The sequence below is a fragment of the Podarcis tiliguerta genome (genome assembly GCF_965153285.1).
Source record: "Podarcis tiliguerta genome assembly, chromosome: 6".
In the NCBI taxonomy this organism is placed as follows: domain Eukaryota; kingdom Metazoa; phylum Chordata; class Lepidosauria; order Squamata; family Lacertidae; genus Podarcis; species Podarcis tiliguerta.
Window position 1 is genome coordinate 54237957 of NC_139539.1, and position 20278 is coordinate 54258234.

At 38.6% G+C, this 20278-nt stretch overlaps 1 protein-coding gene across 1 annotated transcript in view; it reads right to left on the reverse strand.

Moving 5' to 3' along the window:
• The window catches only part of FAF1 (Fas associated factor 1), a 170040-nt gene that overhangs the window by 41339 nt on the left and 108423 nt on the right, over window positions 1-20278 (reverse strand). Inside the window, exon 13 of the mRNA XM_083447860.1 lies at window positions 9599-9753. Coding sequence (XP_083303986.1) covers window positions 9599-9753 — 155 coding nt within the window. The remainder of the gene's footprint in view (window positions 1-9598; window positions 9754-20278) is intronic.

Below are 20278 nucleotides of genomic sequence, written 5' to 3' on the forward strand. Positions count from 1 at the left end.
GTGACAAGGCTTTTTTGGTAGTGGCTCCCCATTTTTAGAATACAGTGGTACCTCGGGTTACATACGTTTCAGGTTACATACGCTTCAGGTTACAGACTCCGCTAACCCAGAAATATTACCTCAGGTTAAGAACTTTGCTTCAGGATGAGAACAGAAATCGTGCTCTGGTGGCACGGCAGCAGCAGGAGGCCCCATTAGCTAAAGTGGTGCTTCAGGTTAAGAACAGTTTCAGGTTAAGAACAGACCTCCGGAATGAATTAAGAATTTAACCCGAGGTACCACTGTAGCTTCCTTGGTGAGGTGCGGTTGTCTCCATTTTGACTTTCAGGAAAAATTTAAAGACATTCCTGTTTACCCAAGCATGTGATGGCTATGAACTACTGGCAATGGCAACCTTGAAATTAGTAACTGTGAAGCTATGTGATTGTTTTTAAAAGTTTTAAGTGGTTTAAAAATGTTTTAAATATGTTTATCTTAAGTTGTTTTGCTTTAATGTAACATTTGCTGCTCTGGGATCCTTTGGGAGAAAAAGCAGCATACAAATAAGTAAAATACACTAAGCCACGGATTGTGGTTTGCTGTTCCCACTAGGAGAGGAGTGAAGCAGGTGCAATCTCCACATTGGCTGTAAACAATCAACTATGGTTTACCATGATATAGAAACTGGACCAGTGATTTATTACCACAACCAAATTTAAATTCTAAAGAAATTAATCTTAAGCATCAATCTGGTAAAACCAATTTGATGAGCCATGACCTGAAGGTCAGTTCTAGAATTATTTAAGGTCAATCAAATCAGCCCCTTGAAGATAAGAGAGAATATATGCTGACCTATCTGCTGGGTTTTTTTGTTTTTTTTTAAATAAAGCTTAAAAGTATCTTTCCTCATAGAAGAGATGCTTTAGTGTCTTTCCAAAGCAAAAAGAATACTTGTTGAATATTAAACACGTAAGACATGTAATTATTTAACATTATTAATTTTATACTCTGCAAAGTCAACACAAGTCTCATTAAAATGTTAATTTAAGAATAACATTTTATGTATTAATATTTAAATTTTAAATGTAAAACTGAAGGATGTGATATGTAATATTTAAACAGGGTATCTATGCATGATTGTCTTAGTACAGTCTGCATGTGAACCACTTAACCCCAACTTTCTTTAAAGACAATTGCTATTTTTTACTGGGCTCACACCATTTCTTGCTACATCTTTCTGCAGGCAATGACACTTTTATTGCAATCTGTCCAGTCAACACTAAACTAATTGTTTCTGTTTAGGAAGTTTATTTGAAAATATTAAGATTGTTTGAGGCTATGTGCCTCTTCATCTGTAACTCTCAGAGTAGATACAGTTGAGCTTGATGGATTAGCCATTAAAATAATACAAAGCTAAAGAAACATAAAGGCCCCATCCTGCTGTAAGCCACTATGGCTAATTTACATATTACTTACTGTCCATGATTGCCACTGAAAACTTTTCCACTTGTGTATCCATATGGTGTGTGTTATCATTAAAAAGGTGTCGTGGGCCAGGAATCAGGTTCACCTGCTGAACAGCATCCTGAAAGGGGAGGAGGTGGAGTGACTCCACCTGCAGTTGATCAGCCTTCAAGGACTCAGAGGGGAAGGCACTGGTGAGAACCAACTGGCTTCAGCCTTCTTAAGCAGTTTCCAGCAGGAATCAATTGCTGGTAACAATGCTAGTAGTTCTTGGCCCTACCTTGCTGCTCCCTGCTCGTCTTGACCCTGGACCCAATAGTCACTGGATTCCCTGACCCCTAGACTGTCTGGTCATGTGGATTGCTGTTTGTTATTCATAATTCATTTGGGGAAGCAGAAGACTGGCAAAGGTCATTATTGAGTGATAAAATCCCCCCAACCTTGCCCATGCCCAAGGAGTTACTGTGATGAGGCTCTGGCCTGCTGACTAGAACAGTCTATTCCTCCCAGCTATCTGGCTTCTATTAGCTTTGTTACAAGTTGAGAGAGAAAAGAAAGAGGGAAGCATAAAAAAAGAACAGCTCTACAGGTTTGGAACATTTTAAACTCAGGAGTTAATCATCACAGCAAATTTATTAGCATACAGTTATGTTCCACTTATGTGTGGGGACAGCAAAAGAGGTTGGAGAAAATATTTTGGGGAGTGGAAGCAGTTACCTCATATAAGCCCAGGAGAAATACCAGATTATATAACCTCTTGAAGATCAGTGGCTCTGTGAGGGATTTTAAATTCAGGTAGCACTTCAAGCATGAGGGGGGCATGACACTGTACAGTATGATCCAAGAAAGGGTATTCTTATGATCCCTCTGCAAATACAGTGCTAGTTACTGCAATGCCCGATTGTCAAAGACTCCATACTTTAAAAAACTAGGTGTAATAATCTTGTTGCTTGCTGAGTCCTCCTGATAAGAAAAAGGCCAAGCACCCACATAGATTCTGTTAAATGTCTTTGTGATTTTGATAACAGAATCGTTGAGATATTACTGATGCAGCTGTAGGCTTTTGTAAGTGTAAATGGAATTGTGCCCAAATGCCTTCACACTTTTTTCCTCAGAGGCTGGCATCAGCCAACCACTCTTCTGCATCACAGCTCTTTTACAAATAGCACCACAGGATCCTATTCTTTTGCACCTTCTGCTCTACAAGTCTGAGCGATGAAAGGACTTGACACTGAAGATGTTTAGGCCACATCGTTATCAAAAAAGTCATGATGCACAGTTCTACAACAGGATTTCCCCCCCCCCCTTTATAATGGCATGACAGTCCTAAGGTTTCTCAACACAGGGGAGCACTGACCAACTAAGGCTGCAATCTTACACGCTTCCCTTAAAGTAAGTTTTATTGAATTTGTGGGACTTAGTAGGTATGCAAAGGATTATACTGTTAATGATGTATTTAGTATGGGCTAATCAAGGTGCAGATGAAATGCCAGAAGGTTACAGCTGTAACGTATTTTTTATGAAGCAAATACAACTTTATATATTTCCAGAACCTGGTCTCTATCTTGATCTGAAAAGACATTGGTATTAATTTGGTAACCTCATGCAGGGATGGAGTCTACATGCTACACTACATAAAAGGCTTCTTTTGAGTTAAAAACAACATATACTTGGATCTTAAGATAATGTATTGCGTTAATTTCAATCCCATAACTAAGGGCCTTCTGTTCAATCCAACTATACTCATCTTCATTGGAGCCTTTGCACCATAGCCTAGCAAGTTTCTTCCAAAGGCAAGGATGCAATATCCTGCTTCTCTGTAACAGACTGGGAGTGGTGCACATAAATCTAATGGTTATTCATCCATGTATGTTTTCTCCATGTAACAAAGAGATCAACAAGTTGTTGTTGCTGTTAAAATTAATGGCCACAAAGTGACAAAACAGTTTACTGAACGGCAAAGAGGGGAGCTAATAAAGAGTTCCTTTACTCAAATTGTACAGCAGAGGAATGCATGGTCACCAATACATCGGCATAAGAATTAAAACAGTTCTGTCAGTCATCACTAACTGCATCAGAAAACCACCCAGGGCATACCTCTAGCATCCAAACAACAACATGCTAGACAGACAGCAACGCAACTGGTGATCCACAACAATTTCTTACAAACTTGCTACCTGTTGAAAGAATTGCATTTCTCCAGATATGACATACTGCAAATTTGAGTGCAAGGAAACAGTGATTTCTCCACAACAGGATATAATTATGAAGAAAAATATATGGACTTTGAACAAAAATGAGAAATCAATACATATTTACTGTGCAATAAGAATTTATTTGTGATGGAAAGCTTTTAATCAGTTTTCAAGACTCTAGTTTTAGGACTTTTCCATTCTAGATTCTTCATTTATCTAAATACTGACCCTAAACTGATCTATTTTAGAGCAGGCATTCCTTGCTGCATTGCATGATGCTCTCCTATACATACAGAATCAACACAAGGAGCAGAATACCAGCAGGCATTCATTGGTGAATGGTTTAGAAGCACTGCAACATACACCAAGGCTGGAGTAGCTTCAACAGTTCACAGTGAGGAGTTGTAAGCCAATGCTACCTCTTTCCTGATGACCCCTGCAATTGAGGGGCTATCGAGTAGGAACCCAGGACTGAGGCCACTGCTCAACTAGAGTAAGATGTAGCACCACGACAGTTTCTGGAATGTACTCTTCTGGAATGTATTCATTGACTAAAGATTCTGCACATACAATCATTTCAAGAGAAGAACAGCCTATCCTTCAGCAGTACAAGAATTCTGCGTATTAATTTGATGAAATGAGCTTAGGGAGTATGACTGGCATGCAATGTTGTTTGGAGTAATTTAAACAAAAAACCAAGCCAGATCAAAGGAGGAAAGTTGTGCACCTTTAGCATTCATAAACCACAACTTTCCTTTTCTAGATATGGAGGCCTTAATGTCCTTTTGATACATATTTCAAAACACCTAACAGGGTATCATCTCAAAGAGTATATATGTTTAAATATGGATTTTCCTTGTTTAGTAGACATATTCAGCATTACAAACAGCTCTTGCACTATCTGAATACAGGCTGTGTGAAGAGACAATCACCTTTCATCCCTTCCCTTTTTTCTTCATTTCTTGCTATTAGGAAACCATTCACAAGTGCAACCATGAACAATGTTATGCAGTAATTATGACTACATGACAAAGAGATGTGAACAATTACTGAGGCTGTTTTGAAACCCTATACTAATAAAGTCATTAGATGCTGCCCTTGCCATGATCCTTCTAAAAGCTTCTGAAGTTACAAGAACACACAGCATTGTTTGTAGGGACAATTGCTGCTGGCAGAATGCAAACCTTGAGTTTAACCATGCTTCAAATTGATCTTGACATTCTGTTAAGACCACCACTAAAATCAAAAGCAAAGGAGAAAAGGAGAAAATGAGCGGGTGGGATATAATCAAGAAACAGGAGGGTTCCCTCCTCAACTTCTCTCCTCTGCTTCTTCTACAAAACAAGCTACAGACAAAATGACAAACTTGCCTGGCAGTAAATCTTTATTTCTTAAAACATTAATTAGACTCCTGACCCGGGCACCTTTAAGCACCTTTGATAATTATGTTGTTGAAAGTAAATTGAACTGTGTTTAAATTATTATAGACAAAATAGAAGCAATTTTTGACAAACTTAGACAAAAGTCTAAGAATGGACTGCTATCTAAACAGCAACAGATCCAATTCTTTTGCAAGTCACCTCTTGCTGAATTTTATTTCATTCCATGAGAAGCCATCAGAACTGAAGGCAAGTGAGTGATGCTTAAAGTGGCTGCTGTATTTTTCATGTCTTCCAACTAAATCACAAAGTGACTTTGATTTAGAACATGTATTTGACTTAAAATGGTTCTCTCCCACTTTCTCTACTGACTTAAAAACATTCAGAAGTGGCACAGACCAGACTAAAAGGGCATCTGTCATCACTTGCATGTGCACGCAGACCAGTGCATACAAAAGCAGTAAATATACTGGTTTTCATTCAGATGAACTAGCAAAAAGGATCTGTGAATCTGGGTAATTATTTGGTCACGGATAAAAGGAAATGTGTATGTCAATTACCCCTTTCTTAAGCTGAGACACTAAAGGAGAAAGAAACATTTTAAAATTAAGACTAGCAAGCACCGGCCAAGGAAAAGAGGATTTGAAATATTGTACCCAAAACATGTGTTTGGTCAATGACCTTGATCCTGAATTGCTGATGAGTTATAACAATGTACATAGAAACTGATATGATTCTTCAGTAGCTGCTATTATTTAACTTGCATTTTATTTAACTTGATAAATTAATTGTGGCTTTGTTGGTTTTATATGGTTTATGTCAACCACTTTGGGTGCAAGAATAATAACCTTTATTTGCTGCTAACAATAATAAGGCCATCAGGTAAGGATGAGCATCAGTGCTCCACTGTGGACTTCCTGGCCCCACATAATCTCTTTCAATCCTCCATCATAATGAGAGGAAGGTAAAATGCAGTTTTAGGTCTGACTCCTTCTGCAGATAATAGCGGCTCTGAATAAAGGCTGCAGAGTGAGGAAACGGAGGTAGAAAGAACCAATAGGCTGCAGTAGTAATGCACCTGGTTTGGCAATCCAATTGTCCGCTGTTCAAATTGGGTGCTACTTTGTGGAAATATGCATACAATAGCTTGGATTCTAAGAAAAGCGAGCAGAAGGAAGATCACAGAAGGAAAGGTCCCTTCCTCCCCTATCCCAGCAGCCACCTGTGCTATCACCAGCTTCTCCAGAGGATCAGGGGCTCCTCCTGAACAACATGGAAAAAGGTATGAGGGGGGTTTCTGGAAGAGGCAGAACCCACCAAAAATCATGTCTGACCCTCCAGGTAGGAGGAACAATTTTTCTATGAATGTCTTTCCACCCACTTAAGAGTCCAAGACATTTGCTTTAATTTTCAATAACATATCTAACCTTAATCTGTCCTCATACCACCAAAGTGACAGGTCCATATTAAGTTAACAGATATTTGTAGATACACATAACAAAGTCTAACAACAATCATAGCCAGGACTTTATATTTTTAATATATTGTGTTGGGAAGATAGTAATTTAATATTACCCCAGCTGTTAAGATTTATATTGAAGTAGCCTTCACAATTTTCATGTGATAGCACTATGGTCTCTAGTTAGCAATTCCTCACTATCCCAATGCTGCATGAATAACCCTGCAGCCTAAGAGTAACCTAAAGTTATATGTATATATTAAGTATTAATTGTATTTTGACCTTTTGTTTATATATAGCCATTTGAAAACTGCTATACAATAATTCCATTGTCATAAACTGATAGGAAAACCCAAAAGTGTAAGCTTAAGCATCTTATTGTATTTCACAATCAGGTTCTAGATCCATTGAGAATAGCTATAAAGCCTTAAACAAGCCCTTTATTAAGTGTTTCTAAAAGTGTCATAAGGAGTTAATAGGACACAGCTGTACAGACTCTTTCTAATAAGCAGCTTCTGTCGCTTTGGTCACCACAGGTGTCTCTGTAACCTGCAAACTCTTATAACTAGTGTATCAAAGTTGTGCTACTTAATAGACTTCTTTAGTAAAACACAACAAAGCAATGACATGCCTGTTGATTGTCAGTCATAAAAAACCTCCCTCAAACACAGATTTTCAAAAGAAACTACACAGCAATTTTTTGTCATTGTAAAATAAAAGAAACTAGAGAATTAAACAGAGACTAGAACAATACAACAGCAGGCAGTCGACTGAACTTAGCCACTGCAGATGGTTTAGAAATAGTGTTTCCTTCGACACCAAGTTGTGGGATAAAAGGAAAGGAGGGAACTCCCTACCCCCAGTGAATGGCAGCATGTAAGATTTAGCCCAATCTCTTGTCCACATATTTTGCCGTGTTAAAAAGCATAGTTACTTCATTCATATCTGTGTTAGAAAGTACTTTTTATCCCTCTTTTCAATAGTAATTAAAACAATTAAAAGCATGGGTCAACACTGTGAGCTAATCTAAATTAAATTAAGATTATGGTAAATGCATCCAAGTAGTCTGTGGAGTATTATGCAAGAACATTGCATGTTTCAGTCTTAATTTGAAAAGTTAACTGCAATTAACTCATTTGTAAGTTACCGGGCGGCATGGTGGAGGAATGCACATGTCAGTGCACTAGTCCTATAGGAACACAAAACCATGTGATTTCTTAAGCGTTCTGTTTATATTAAGTAACAATTATCAATAGCAACATGGAATGAGACCATCCTTGAAGTTAATAAAAAAGAGATCAGCTACTACAATTTTAAGATCCTTCCATCATAAAAATATATAGACATAGGCTCATTGGTACATGCAATATTTCTAAAGACTATCATGATGAATGACATAACCTGCACATTCCACCAGTTACAGAAAACTTTGGTAAGGAACTATTGCCAGCAGACAATTAAGTGCAATCTAAAGCCCAACAACTATATCACCATAGGGGAAAACTTCTGCCTTTATTTATCACAATTAGACTGCATTTGACGAAAGTCAAATGGATCAGATTAAATCCAGTGTAGCAATTCTGGATGTTTTTCATATTACATTTCCCACATGAGCTCAGCACAGAGGCCCTTCAAACTAAACTTCCTGTGGTGTATTAAAAAACTATTAATAACAAAGATACAGATGGGAAATGAGTGTTTGTAGACGGTTCTGGTATTACACTTACATATCTATGCAATGCAATAGATTCTATACAGTTCATCGGGATGTGGGAACAGGTTGCAACTTGCTTACACCCTACAGGTCCATCCCACTGCTTTATTCTACCCCATTAACAGAAAGTTCTCTCCTTTCTAAAGTCCCCATCCCAGACACAACAGATCACTGCATCAATCTGCAGGAGGTTTGTTACACTTCCTTCTTATACCACCATTGAACTCATTCTCCAAGTCTGAATCTTTATATGGCCAAACTGGCACCACCACACACAAAGGGGAAGTATCATCAGGTGTGGAGAGAACCCAATGGTTTCCACCCAAAATGAAAAATCTTTAGGAAAACACAACCCTGAGGAAGAAACCACAAAACAGGTAAAAGAGGACTTGGTATGTTTCAGATTGCTGATTTAGTATTGGGGGCTAATAGACAGAAAATCAAGTGGAGGAAAAAGAATAGGACAGAGTATGTGCTGAAAGAAGGTGTGACTGGTAGGCTAGAAATCTGAACTGAAGAAGGCCACACTGGCCCAGTTCACATTATATATTAAGCCATAGTTAAAATAAACTATGAAATAAACAATGTGAATGAGCAGCATGCTAGTGCCTGCTTCTCAAAAGTGGATGCATTTCAAAAGTCCACATTATGCTGCTCCCCTGTTCCAGCTATGCTGGTGAGGAAACAAGTCAGACTCTGGCTTCTCATTAAGTATACCTGCACTCATGGTGGTTTCTCTCCAAGATTTGTTCTTGGCTTAACACTCATGGATTGTTTAGGTGAAATAATCTACATATTTTTCCACACAGGGAACAGCAAGCTAGTTAGTTTCCTTCCTGGGACGGAAACAGCAGGAATGGAAGAAGAGTGAAGAATGGGCATTTGAGCAGTGTGTACCAGCAAGCTCATTCACATTGAACTATAGTTTATTTTAACTACGGTTTAATATGTGTGAATCAGATCACCGCAACTCTTTGTTGAAGGTTCCACTTGCTGATAATATGCTTTCCAGGTCTTCACTGAGTGATGGTGACTCTACATTTAAAATCCTCCAAGGCACCAGAAAAAGATGCAGTCATAATGCCTCTCACTCAGATATTTCACTGGTTCTCTTGCTCATTCTCCTCATTCACCTACTAACCCTGGCAGACAGGAGGAAGAGAATGGCCCAGGAGACTTGTAAATGAACAGAGTGGGAAGGGTGTGTTGGACGCACAGTGGCTGCATCCTGAGAACATTAGCCTATGAAAAGTAAATCACTGAACAATGTAAGATAAAGGCGGGGGGGGGGAGCAGTCCCAAAATCTATTATTTAAACAGACAGTATACTATGTAACATATATTATAAAGATACACTGAGTTTCTTGAGTTCTTAAAACAGTTTAATATTCAACTCCAAATTATTTACCTTGCTCTGTTTGCTTCTTTTGTCATATCCCATGCCCAGGTTATGAAGTTCTGACTAAGGTAGGAGACGATAGATTCGGCACAAAGCATTTGAGAACAGAACACGTTGGTTAGCACACTTTCATCATGGTGGAGGTAGACAGCAAGCAGCTTTCTCTGAAAAACAGGGGGAAAGTGTTAGCATGATATTTTGATTTATTTGCCCACCACTACCACCACTTTCAGATATAAGTGAAATTTCTGTCTCAGCCCTAACCAAATATTTTGGAGGCATCCTATTGATATTGCTGGAACATCCTTTCAACAATCTCAGCACCCAGCACTCCGCTGCTGCTTCCATAGAAACAATGCTTTGTTTAATGGTATTTGGAGAGAAAGTGAATTACTCTATTCTTGCGATCAAGAACCCATGGCCAAAATGTTTATTTAAGAACATTTTTTTCTACAGAAATAATAATGTTGTGACTATTATATAAAAAGAAGAAAAGCCATGTTTACATTCTGTCATGATCACCAAAATTGAATTTAGAATTTAATCAGTTGCAAATACTTACTACTGTACAACCAATAGCTGATTTTAATGCAATGGCATTAGGATAGGAGGTTTACTATGCATTAGGGAGAGGGAGAATTAAACAAGGGATGTAGCACCACATTTCTTTTTGTGCACAGCACCACACACACAAAAAAGGATCTAGGGAAATTGTGTATTCAAAACTTTCTCTGGATCTGGGGCAAAATCTCTCATTTACTTGGGTTGTAGTCCTATGGAAAGAGCATTCCGGTGCAAACTAATCCCTGATCCCCAGGCCACATGGGTAAAATTATATTGTGCATTGGGTAACATCCATCTGTTCACAAAAGGGATCGAGCAGAAAGGGGTGAGGCAAGGCAAGGCAATTTCCCCTTCCCAAAGCAGCTCACAATGCTACCTTCCACACTGTTCTGCAGGGTACCCAACTCTGGAGCAGCATGTGGGCTATATGGGAAAATGGCCTCACCCACCACTAACCCCTCCACCCAAACTCCATTCATGGAAAGTCTCAATCTAACAGAGTATATTTATCTCATAACAACACTGATTTTTGTTTCAATTTCCTTTTTAAACTAACTAAATTGTTGAGTTTACAGAAAGTTTAATAATGTTACTCTAGCACACTATGCTATTGCTTTGTTTTGCACAATATCTCAGGGGAAATTGATAACTATCAAATTCTCTAGATTCTGAATACGTTTGAAAATACAGTAGCTGATATAAAAAGAAAACTCACCAAAAAATTTCTGATACCACACAACTTATAGCTTGGAAATATTATATAAAATTTTGCAACATAAAATTTCATTCATTTACAATTTAGATAAACCTAAGTATTAATTTCACAGGTAGTTTCAAATCGTAATTTCATATGTAGTTTTGTACTGCTGGCAGTTTCACAAGAAGCATTATTCCAGGAGGCTGCAGTGGCAAAGCCCACCATAGAAAGATGAGGTATAGTTCCGTTCCTAATAGTTCAGCTTCTGTAGACAGCAGACAAATTTAACTGAAACTTATTAAAATATTGTCCTGTAAATAAGCCCAAAAACATGACCAACCTGCAACTTTTTTCAATTAGCCTAAGAAAGTAGGAGCCTATATTTCCATGGTGGAAATGTGGGCTTCATTTTGTAAGTGCCTTCTACCAAATGGACTGATGTGGGGAAGATGTTTTGCTGGCTCCAGAAGAAGCAAATCCCATTCATCTGCTGCCAGCATGGAAACCAAGTGGGTTGGTGGAGCAGGGATGGCCTTGTCCACCAGTCTGCTCAATTTCCTTACAGCCTATGGCTACCTGGCAAGCTGTTCTGACATACGGCTATTAAACTGCTTCTTCTTTAAGAGACACAAGTAATAATGAGCAAGCATCTTTCATTTAACTATTGCCTTTTTATGATACATTCAAATCTGCCGCTCAAGGAATTGGCCAAGATGCAATTAACTCAAAACATAATGTGGGTTCTGAAATTGTGATTCTGGAACACATTTTAAAAACAGTTTGCAATATGGCAAGAGGCAGGGGTTATAGGGAGTAAGAAATAGCCCTGGGCATACCCAAAGTAACTCTTTGGATCAGAGCCAATGTATTTAACCAGCTAAAAATTGCCAGTTAAAAATAAATGTGTTGAATGCATAGAAACATCTGTTCTAACAACACATTCATTTTAAATCAGCACATTTATAAAATACAGAGTTTGTGTAAGTCCTCAAAATCAATTTTAAAAGTATAAAACATTTCAACAGTAGACTTTGGAAAAGGGATTAGACATTTACATTAATGTTTGTCCGCTTTAATTTAAAAAGCGATTCAAAACCAAGTACACATGCACCAGAAAAGGCCACCAATAAGCCTAACATGCACAGTTCCATATAAGTGCAGCCAACAATGTTGACTGAAACTAAACTTGAAAATCCAGGGCACTAATGCACAATATCAGGCAATAAAACAGCATCTCAGTGGTGATATTTAATTTAAAAAAGAAGAAAGAGGCAGGAGAAGATCAGGCACTGTCTGTTTTGGAGGATCAGCCATTCTGCATTTCAAAGCGTGGATCTCTGCAATATCCAGGTTACTGTGCTAGAATCTCCACTATTATATAGCAGTTGTAAGAGAGGGAGGGCAAAGATGTGTTTACTCAGTGATTAGGGCCTTAGAATAAGCCGCTAGCTCCTAGAGAGACAGCTCACCACTTATTCATTTGGGCCAATTCACAAAGCCTAGAAAGATTAAACATCCATGCTGAGAAGACAAGCGAATGCAGACGGTGAAAAAGAAATAAAAATTCTTTAAAAACTCTTAGATGACTTCATTATTTTTTCCACAAGGAAACTTTAGGAAAGTGTTTAGTTAGAGAAAAACCCACATTGACCTCTCCCTAAACCCTTAATCTTTCCTTTGTGGTGGGACTGCTTTGTGGTAAGCGGATGGCTTTGCTCTCCTCTTTTCATTGGGAGCAGAGAAAAAAAGGCTCTTGAGAAACTCCTTTCGTCCCAAAGAAACAACCCCATGAAACTGTTAAATATAAGATTCCATGTGAATGAACTTTCCAAAATATGTACAGTTTAAAGCTAGGAGTTGAGGCCAAATACTAGAAAACAAGGCAGGTGCACACTTTAGCATATGTAAATTAGGAAATGGCCAAAAATATTTAACTATCCCCATTTATCGATCGAAATGCCATTTGGATTTCAAATTCAGATCATTCAGTTTTGCCATTTCTGTCTGCAGTTGATTGGATTTGTAGCTGTTACATATTGGCACGAAGTAGAATCATATTCAGTCTATTGGCTAAAGGTGCCTTGGATTAAAAATATATATATACTAAAGATCCAAAAGCACTCTGGGGAGGAAATGTCTACCAAATCTCAAAACTTCCAATTTACCAACATTAATAACAATTTAATTTAAAATATACAGGCAACATTTAGCAATAGTATGTGTAATGATTTGAGTCTGTGTTTTTCCTAATACCAAGAAACCTTGCAATTGCTACATTTCTACAAAAGAATCAATTAAAAACAAATCCACACAAACTGTTTTGGATGAAGCAGCAGCGAAATCGTAAAACACGAGAAGAAACCATCAATCAAAATGCTGAGTGGTCTTGAGGAGGTTAGCTTTTCAGTGATCAAACTCCTTAGCAAAGTTCCCGGGAATGTATTAAGATAATAGGAGCTTTGTCCCTTTAGATCTTCCTCTGTGAGGAAGTGAGGTAACAAGATTACTAAAAGGGCATTATCTGGAGAAAGTATTACTTGGAAGTGACACCACTATTTAATTCTGAGGAAGATTTTTCTTAAAAGCACCTGAGCTAGCTGCCAAAATCCAAATGGCTCACAATGTGATTTGGGGGCCTAGCTTTTGAAAATCTTACCTGAGCTGTTGGCTTGAGTGAGTGAGGCTTAAAACATGCCTAAATTCTCTTAAATTCTGTTTGGTTAATTTTGGTTTGTTTATTTATTAAAATTCTATTTCAGAGAAAAATTGAGAAATTACCATGGTTCAGTCATTAAATATCAGATATTAGTATCTGGCATGATCTCTTTCCCTAGTGCATTGTATCCTTTGGCAGACTTGCCTCAGAAAAGTACTTAATTTTTCAACCCAACAATCCTAAAAGGCAGAATATGCCACCATTTGAAATATATAGGCAGGTATCCCTTAATTTTGAAATGCTAATTGCTTCTGAATGTAGGTGAAGCTCGTTAAGAATTATAAATTATTCTTAAATCCAGTTTAATTTTCTGATCTTGCATTTGCAGCTATTCCCCCCCCCCCCTTCCATCAGTCTTAAGAAACCAAAGAATAAAGGGTATTAATAAGAAGGTATTTAGTCATCAGCCCAAGAACAGACCAGAATGACAGATAATATCGGAACAGAGTAACAAAACAACTTTAATATCCACATTTTTCATTGTTTGTGGTCAAACTCTTTTTAATTTTAAGTACAAAAGTATGTAAGACTTGTTTTATATTAAATAAAAACTATGTATGGGGTGTTCTGTTGCAGAATAACTATGTGGCCAATAAGGACTCTGTAGTCCTTAATTTGGTACCTTGTGCTAGAGAAAGGTAGCAACTGTGAGAAGACGAGCTCTGCACATGCGAAGGGACAGCTGATTTGCTTGCATTATTGAAAGAAATGGGGAAGCTTGCTTACATATCACAAATGCATGTGACAACACGCATCGACTTCTAAACCAGAGACCAAAACCTAATTAATCAACACCAAATATTATTTTGTGCTAGGGGATGTATGACCCTATTCAAAACAAGCTATTGACCAATTATCTGGACTCAAGACCCACCAACCCACAGGGCTTCCATCTTGCCAGTTTACTGGCCTTTATCAAGCCCATCACTGAGTCCTAGCATCAGCCCAAGGATTGCGCAGCCTCTTGATTTGGCTATTTCAGATAAAAAGAGCTGGGTATCAGCAGCATACTGTTGACATTTCCCCCCAAGCCAAATGATTGCTTTCAATGGCTTTATATGGATGATAAACAACATTAGGGACAAGATGGTACCCCACAGCACCCCAAGGCCCAGGGTGCCAAAAGACAATCACCCAACTGAAAATGACCAAACACCTTCAATATCTATCCCACCAAATCAGCTTGGAAGGATACCATGGTGGATGATATCAAAAGCCACTGAGAGATTAAGTAAAAATAACAGGTTTGCACTCTGCCTGTCCTTTTCCCAATAAAGGGAGTGACCAAGGTCAATTTAGTCCTATAACTAGGCCTAGATCCAGATTGAAATGGGTCAAGATAATCTGTTTCATCCAAGAGTACCTGCAACTGTTGAGACACAACCCTCTCAATCACCTTCCCTGAAAAGTGAGTATTTGTGACCAGGCAGCAGTTGTCACAGACCACTAGGAAAAGCATAGGCTTTTTCAGGTTTCAGGTAACATGTCTGAACGATAATAGTCTTTTGGGAAAAGGAATTGCAGTGCTCAGCCAGGATCTGTAGGTGGTACTGAAGACCAAGTTGTTGCTGACTTGATTTGAAATCTTTTGTTTTTAACTTTTGGCCTAAATGTTTGCATTTAAAGTAGGTGATGTTGTTGTATTATACAGTGCATCCACATTGCTAGGCAAGCAGGGCCCAAGCAGACCAGAGTGCAGCAGCCTGCAGTTTAGTGTCCAGGCCCTGAAAGCCAGAAAGGTGAGCAAACCGGCTTTCCCAGGCCCAGGGAGCCTGAGGGGGACAAGGGAAGGAAGGAGAAGAGGGAAAGCCCCATCACACAAGTTGTAGTCCTTGCACAAGGCTTCTGCTGACAGGGCTGCTTAGGCGGATCTTCTCTCTCAAATGTTATTTCTCCACATGCCATTCAACGTGATTTCACACAACCATTTTTAGCTCACATTTAACATCATGAAGTAGAACCAGGCAGCCGATAATTTCAGCACATTTAAAAATTGGAAGTACACAGATGAGTAAATTTGATACCATCTTGGTGAATCATTTTCAGCATCTAGATCTAAAGAACACATGATGAAGAAAACTCAAAACCAAGCAATAATTTCACTCCCCCCCAAAAAAACCCAGTCTAAACCAATTAAGGATTTAGGATCAATCAAAGATTCAGAAACTTTGTAAAATAAGGATAACTAAATCTGTTTTAACTAAGAGCACTGGTTTGCATAAATGTAGCCCTTTGCTTTCCCCTCTGTGGTGACGTAAACACTCTTTTTAAAATATGATGCTACCTCATACTGAGTGAAGTAACCAGGTCCACCTAGACCACTACTCTGCTTGAACTAGCAGCACCTATCCACAGTTTCAGGTAGAAGTATTTTCCAACCCTGCCACCAGAGTCATTTAAGCGGAAATCCCAAGGATTGAACTGGGAACCTTCTGCATGCAGAACATGAGCTCAGCTGAAACACAAACACTCAACACATTTTTTACAAAATGTGTGACATCCTTGAGCTGCTTTATAGCATCCGGCCTACATTCATAATCATTTTAGGCTTCAAAATTAATGCAGTTTCTTAATATTTTCATAGTAAAATTTCAACACACTTGCATTGTGATTACCATTTTGACCAGCTTTGTATATGTATCACTTTCATAAAATGCTTGAAGTATTGCAAAATATATTACAGTATATATGAATATTTTCGTTTAACCTATGAAATACACAAAATAAATTTGGATTTTCTGCCCGTGGGCTAGGTTGGATGTGCATATGGATTAAGTTATTCTTATCTATTCTAACCACTCACCTCCAAGCAATGTGTGTGGCTTCAAACAGATCATGTTGGCCACTGTGTTTATTTCAGTAAGTTGAAGTGAAGCATTACAGATGCCAATAGGTAATGTTTCCCTCTATCCACCTCAGGATTTGACTCATAATTGATTCTCCCATCTGGTATTTGGGTTCAGCAGGAAAGCTTTGAGATTTAATTAATAATTTCAAAGCTTGAGTTCACTTTTGCTGGAGTTGCAATATCATGATATTAGAATATTTTGCATCAGAATATTTATTAAAAGAGATGCTGGAATTATTAAAGGTACAGTACTTCTTGCTTGCAGTTAAACATTCCAGTATTTTTATTTTGGAAATGTTATCAGACTGTCAGACAGGCCTAGTCTTTTAGCAATTAAAACGCTGCAAAAAGTAAAACTGCAAAATCTGAGAATGGAGACAGAAATTTTATTGCAACAGCAAGAGTGAAACACATTTTTCACATCTGTTTCATCATCAATCAGTGATCACCTTAATATACTTTCAGAACATACAGAATGTTTGCTGAATTCCAGATTTTGTTATCTGAATGGGTTATGGCACCTGGATGGTAGCAATATGGACCCCATTATGATTATTTGGCTCATCAAATTATGGATATAGAGGATATGATTCTGCTTTGGATGTAAGGAAAACAGAAAAAAATTATATGAAAATAGGAAAACATTTACAGTATATAATAGCCATATTCAAGTATCTAAAGGGCTGCCACATGGAAGATGGAACATATTTTTCTCCTGCTCTGGAGGGTAGGACTCAAACCAATGGATTCAAGTTACAAGAAAGGAGTTTCCGACTAACATCAGAAAGTACTTTCTGACAGTAAGAGCCATTCAACAGTGGAACAGACTCCCTTGGGAGGTTGTGGAGTCTCCTTCCTTGGAGGTTTTAAGCAGATGTCGGATGGCCATCTGTCAAGGATGCTTTAGTTGAAATTCCTGCATTGCAATGGGTTGGACCAGATGACTCCGGGGGTCCCTTCCAACTCTGAAATTCTACTGTTGTATGATTAATTTTTGATCTTAGATAATCCAGGGACACACTCTTGGCTTCCCAATAAAATTGTAATAGTGTGTACTTGTGGGAAAATGTTTCAGTTTGTGTTCTTCCTTTTCTGCATAGTTGCTAGAAATTAAGAGGGGGTGCTCAGCAACCATTTGTTCCCAAGGCAAATGCTGAGGGGAATAGATTTCGGATCTGAGAATATGTTGTCGGGGGGACTAAGTGGGGGAAATTAAATAAAATTAAATTTTAAAAGGCCAATTGAGAGTTAGCTTGCTCAGTGGACATTAAATGCGGTTGGCAAGATAGAAAGCTGGTGGGAATAGAGTATCCTGGAGGGAGACAGTGAACAAAATAGTGTCACAGGGTCCCACTTGTATAACTGTGCTCATAAATCCAGGCAGCGCTGTAATCAATTTCATCTGCTGGAAGATCCTTTTACCAGAAGCATTTATGAGGCATGTAAGGGTTCAATTTGAATTCGGTAACTTACCAGCATGAAGCTGAATCCCAACATGGAAACATTGTGGGTGAGTGTTCTCAGGTTTGGGGATGAGGCTGCACAACCCCCTAAAGGAGCAGGTATGCAGTTTAGGGATACTCTTTGATCTACCATTGCCACTTGAAGCCCAGATGGCCTCAGTGTCCCGAAGTTCACGTTGCCAGCATTGCTGGTTCATCGGCTGCAATTCCTTGTGGACAGGGATAGCTTAGCTATGGTGATTCATGTTCTGGTAACCTCCTGGCTAGATTACGTGTAGCTGCCATGAGATGTCCTGGAAGCATCAGTCAATGTGGAATTTAGCTGCTAGAATTTTGACGAGTACAGCCAGAGCCATTCAATATTACCCCTATTTTGAAAGATTTACACTAGCTGCTTGTTTGCATTAGAGCCCAATTTCAAGTGCTGGTGCTTCCTTTTAAAGCCATAAATGGTTTGGACCTGAAGGTGTTCCTCTTTCTCTACTAGCCTATCCCTGTTTTAGGATCTTCTGGAGAGGCTCTGTTCCAAGTACCCTATTAAGCAGAAGTATGTTAAGCTTCCAGGAAGGACACATTTTTTTCTGTGGTGGTGCCCAACCTTGGAATGCCATCTGTAAAGAGGCACACCTAGCACTGAAATTACAATATTGTTGGCACCAATAGACCTTCCTATCTACTCTTGCATCTTTGAACCTGGCAGTAGCATATGGAAGGCATGCACATATATAAGAAATGTGAACAGATAACTCATATATAATAGCCATAACTTACAGATCATTTAAAGGTTAAATTCATGTTTGAATTAGTACACCTACAGTATTCTATAACATACCAACAATAAACTAGGGAAAAATAAACTTAGTTCATATGTGTATGTGTTTTTTAAAGAACTATATAGGTATCACTAAGACTTCTAACATGAATTTCTTTTCAGTAATTTTTAGTAAATTTTCAAATTTCCATTATAGCCATCCATTCAACATCTTTCCTCCCTACCCTTCCAAGGTTCTTTTAATTTGTCCGCCATTCCTGCATAATTTTGTAAATCCATCTAATTCATTTTCCCATCTTCCCATAATGTATTTCCCATCCCATAAATATATTATACTGTTCAATTTACCTTAATACTGACACCGTTTTCAATTGTACACAATTATTTTCAGCAAAAAATTCCCACTCCTCTTTAAATACCTGTTCTTCTTGCTCTCTTATTCTACTTGTTAGACCTGCTAACTCTGCATATTCTATCATCTTAAGTTGCCAATACGCCTTGCTATGGACCTCCCTCACCTGCCATTTTTGAGCTAACAAGATCTGAGTCGTTGCATACATTAAAAAGTTTTTCTGACACCTGGGTACCTCTGTCTGAACCATTCCTAACAGGAATGCCTCTGTTTTTTGGGAATGTTGTTTTAAACTTTTTTTAAAATGTCATTATATATCATTTCCCAATATTCTTTAACTTTTTTGCATGCCCACCACATATGGAAAAAGTTCCTTTCATTTCTTTACATTTCCAACACAAATCCGATTCCGCTTATACATCTTAGCCAGTGTTCGAGGTGCATTTTCAGGCAGGGAATTTCATTAGTGTGAGCAGTTTCTGAGCTCTGGGAGCAGTACTACGCCTAATATTTCAGATTAAAGCTGCAGAGAGGAAGGAAAGGAGGATCTTTTTATGCCTTCCCACTTCCAGTCACTCTCTGGAAAAGAAAGCCTCTTAAGAAAATTGGGGGGTGGGCAGGGGAAAGACTAGACCATGTGAAAAATGAACATAATATTTTAGCTGCAGTTCATTCGTTTTAAGCCTTGTATTCTTGTTACAAGACAAAAAAATCAGTTGTTGCGCCCATGACCTAGGTTTAAGGTGCCATTTAGCTCCTAGCTTTCATATGTCAGTTTCTAACACAGATCTTAGTTAATCTACTCGGGGTTAGATACCATCTATGAATCATTTTCATGTATTCTCTTTCAACGTGTAGCATGCAGTAAATTTCAGATCTTTCTTCTAGAGTTTCTTCCAGAGGTTTAGTTCTATATTATAGGTAAAGGTAAAGGGACCCCTGACCATTAGGTCCAATCGTGGCCGACTCTGGGGTTGCGGCGCTCATCTCGCTTTATTGGCCGAGGGAACTGGCGTATAGCTTCTGGGTCATGTGGCCAGCATGACTAAGCCGCTTCTGGCAAACCAGAGCAGCTTTTTTTACCTTTCCCGCCAGAGCGGTACCTATTTATCTACTTGCACTTTGAGGTGCTTTCGAACTGCTAGGTTGGCAGGAGCAGGGACCGAGCAACGGGAGCTCACCCCATAGTGGGGATTCGAACCGCTGACCTTCTGATCGGCAAGTCCTAGGCTCTGTGGTTTAACCCACAGCGCCACCCGCGTCCCAACGTTCTATAT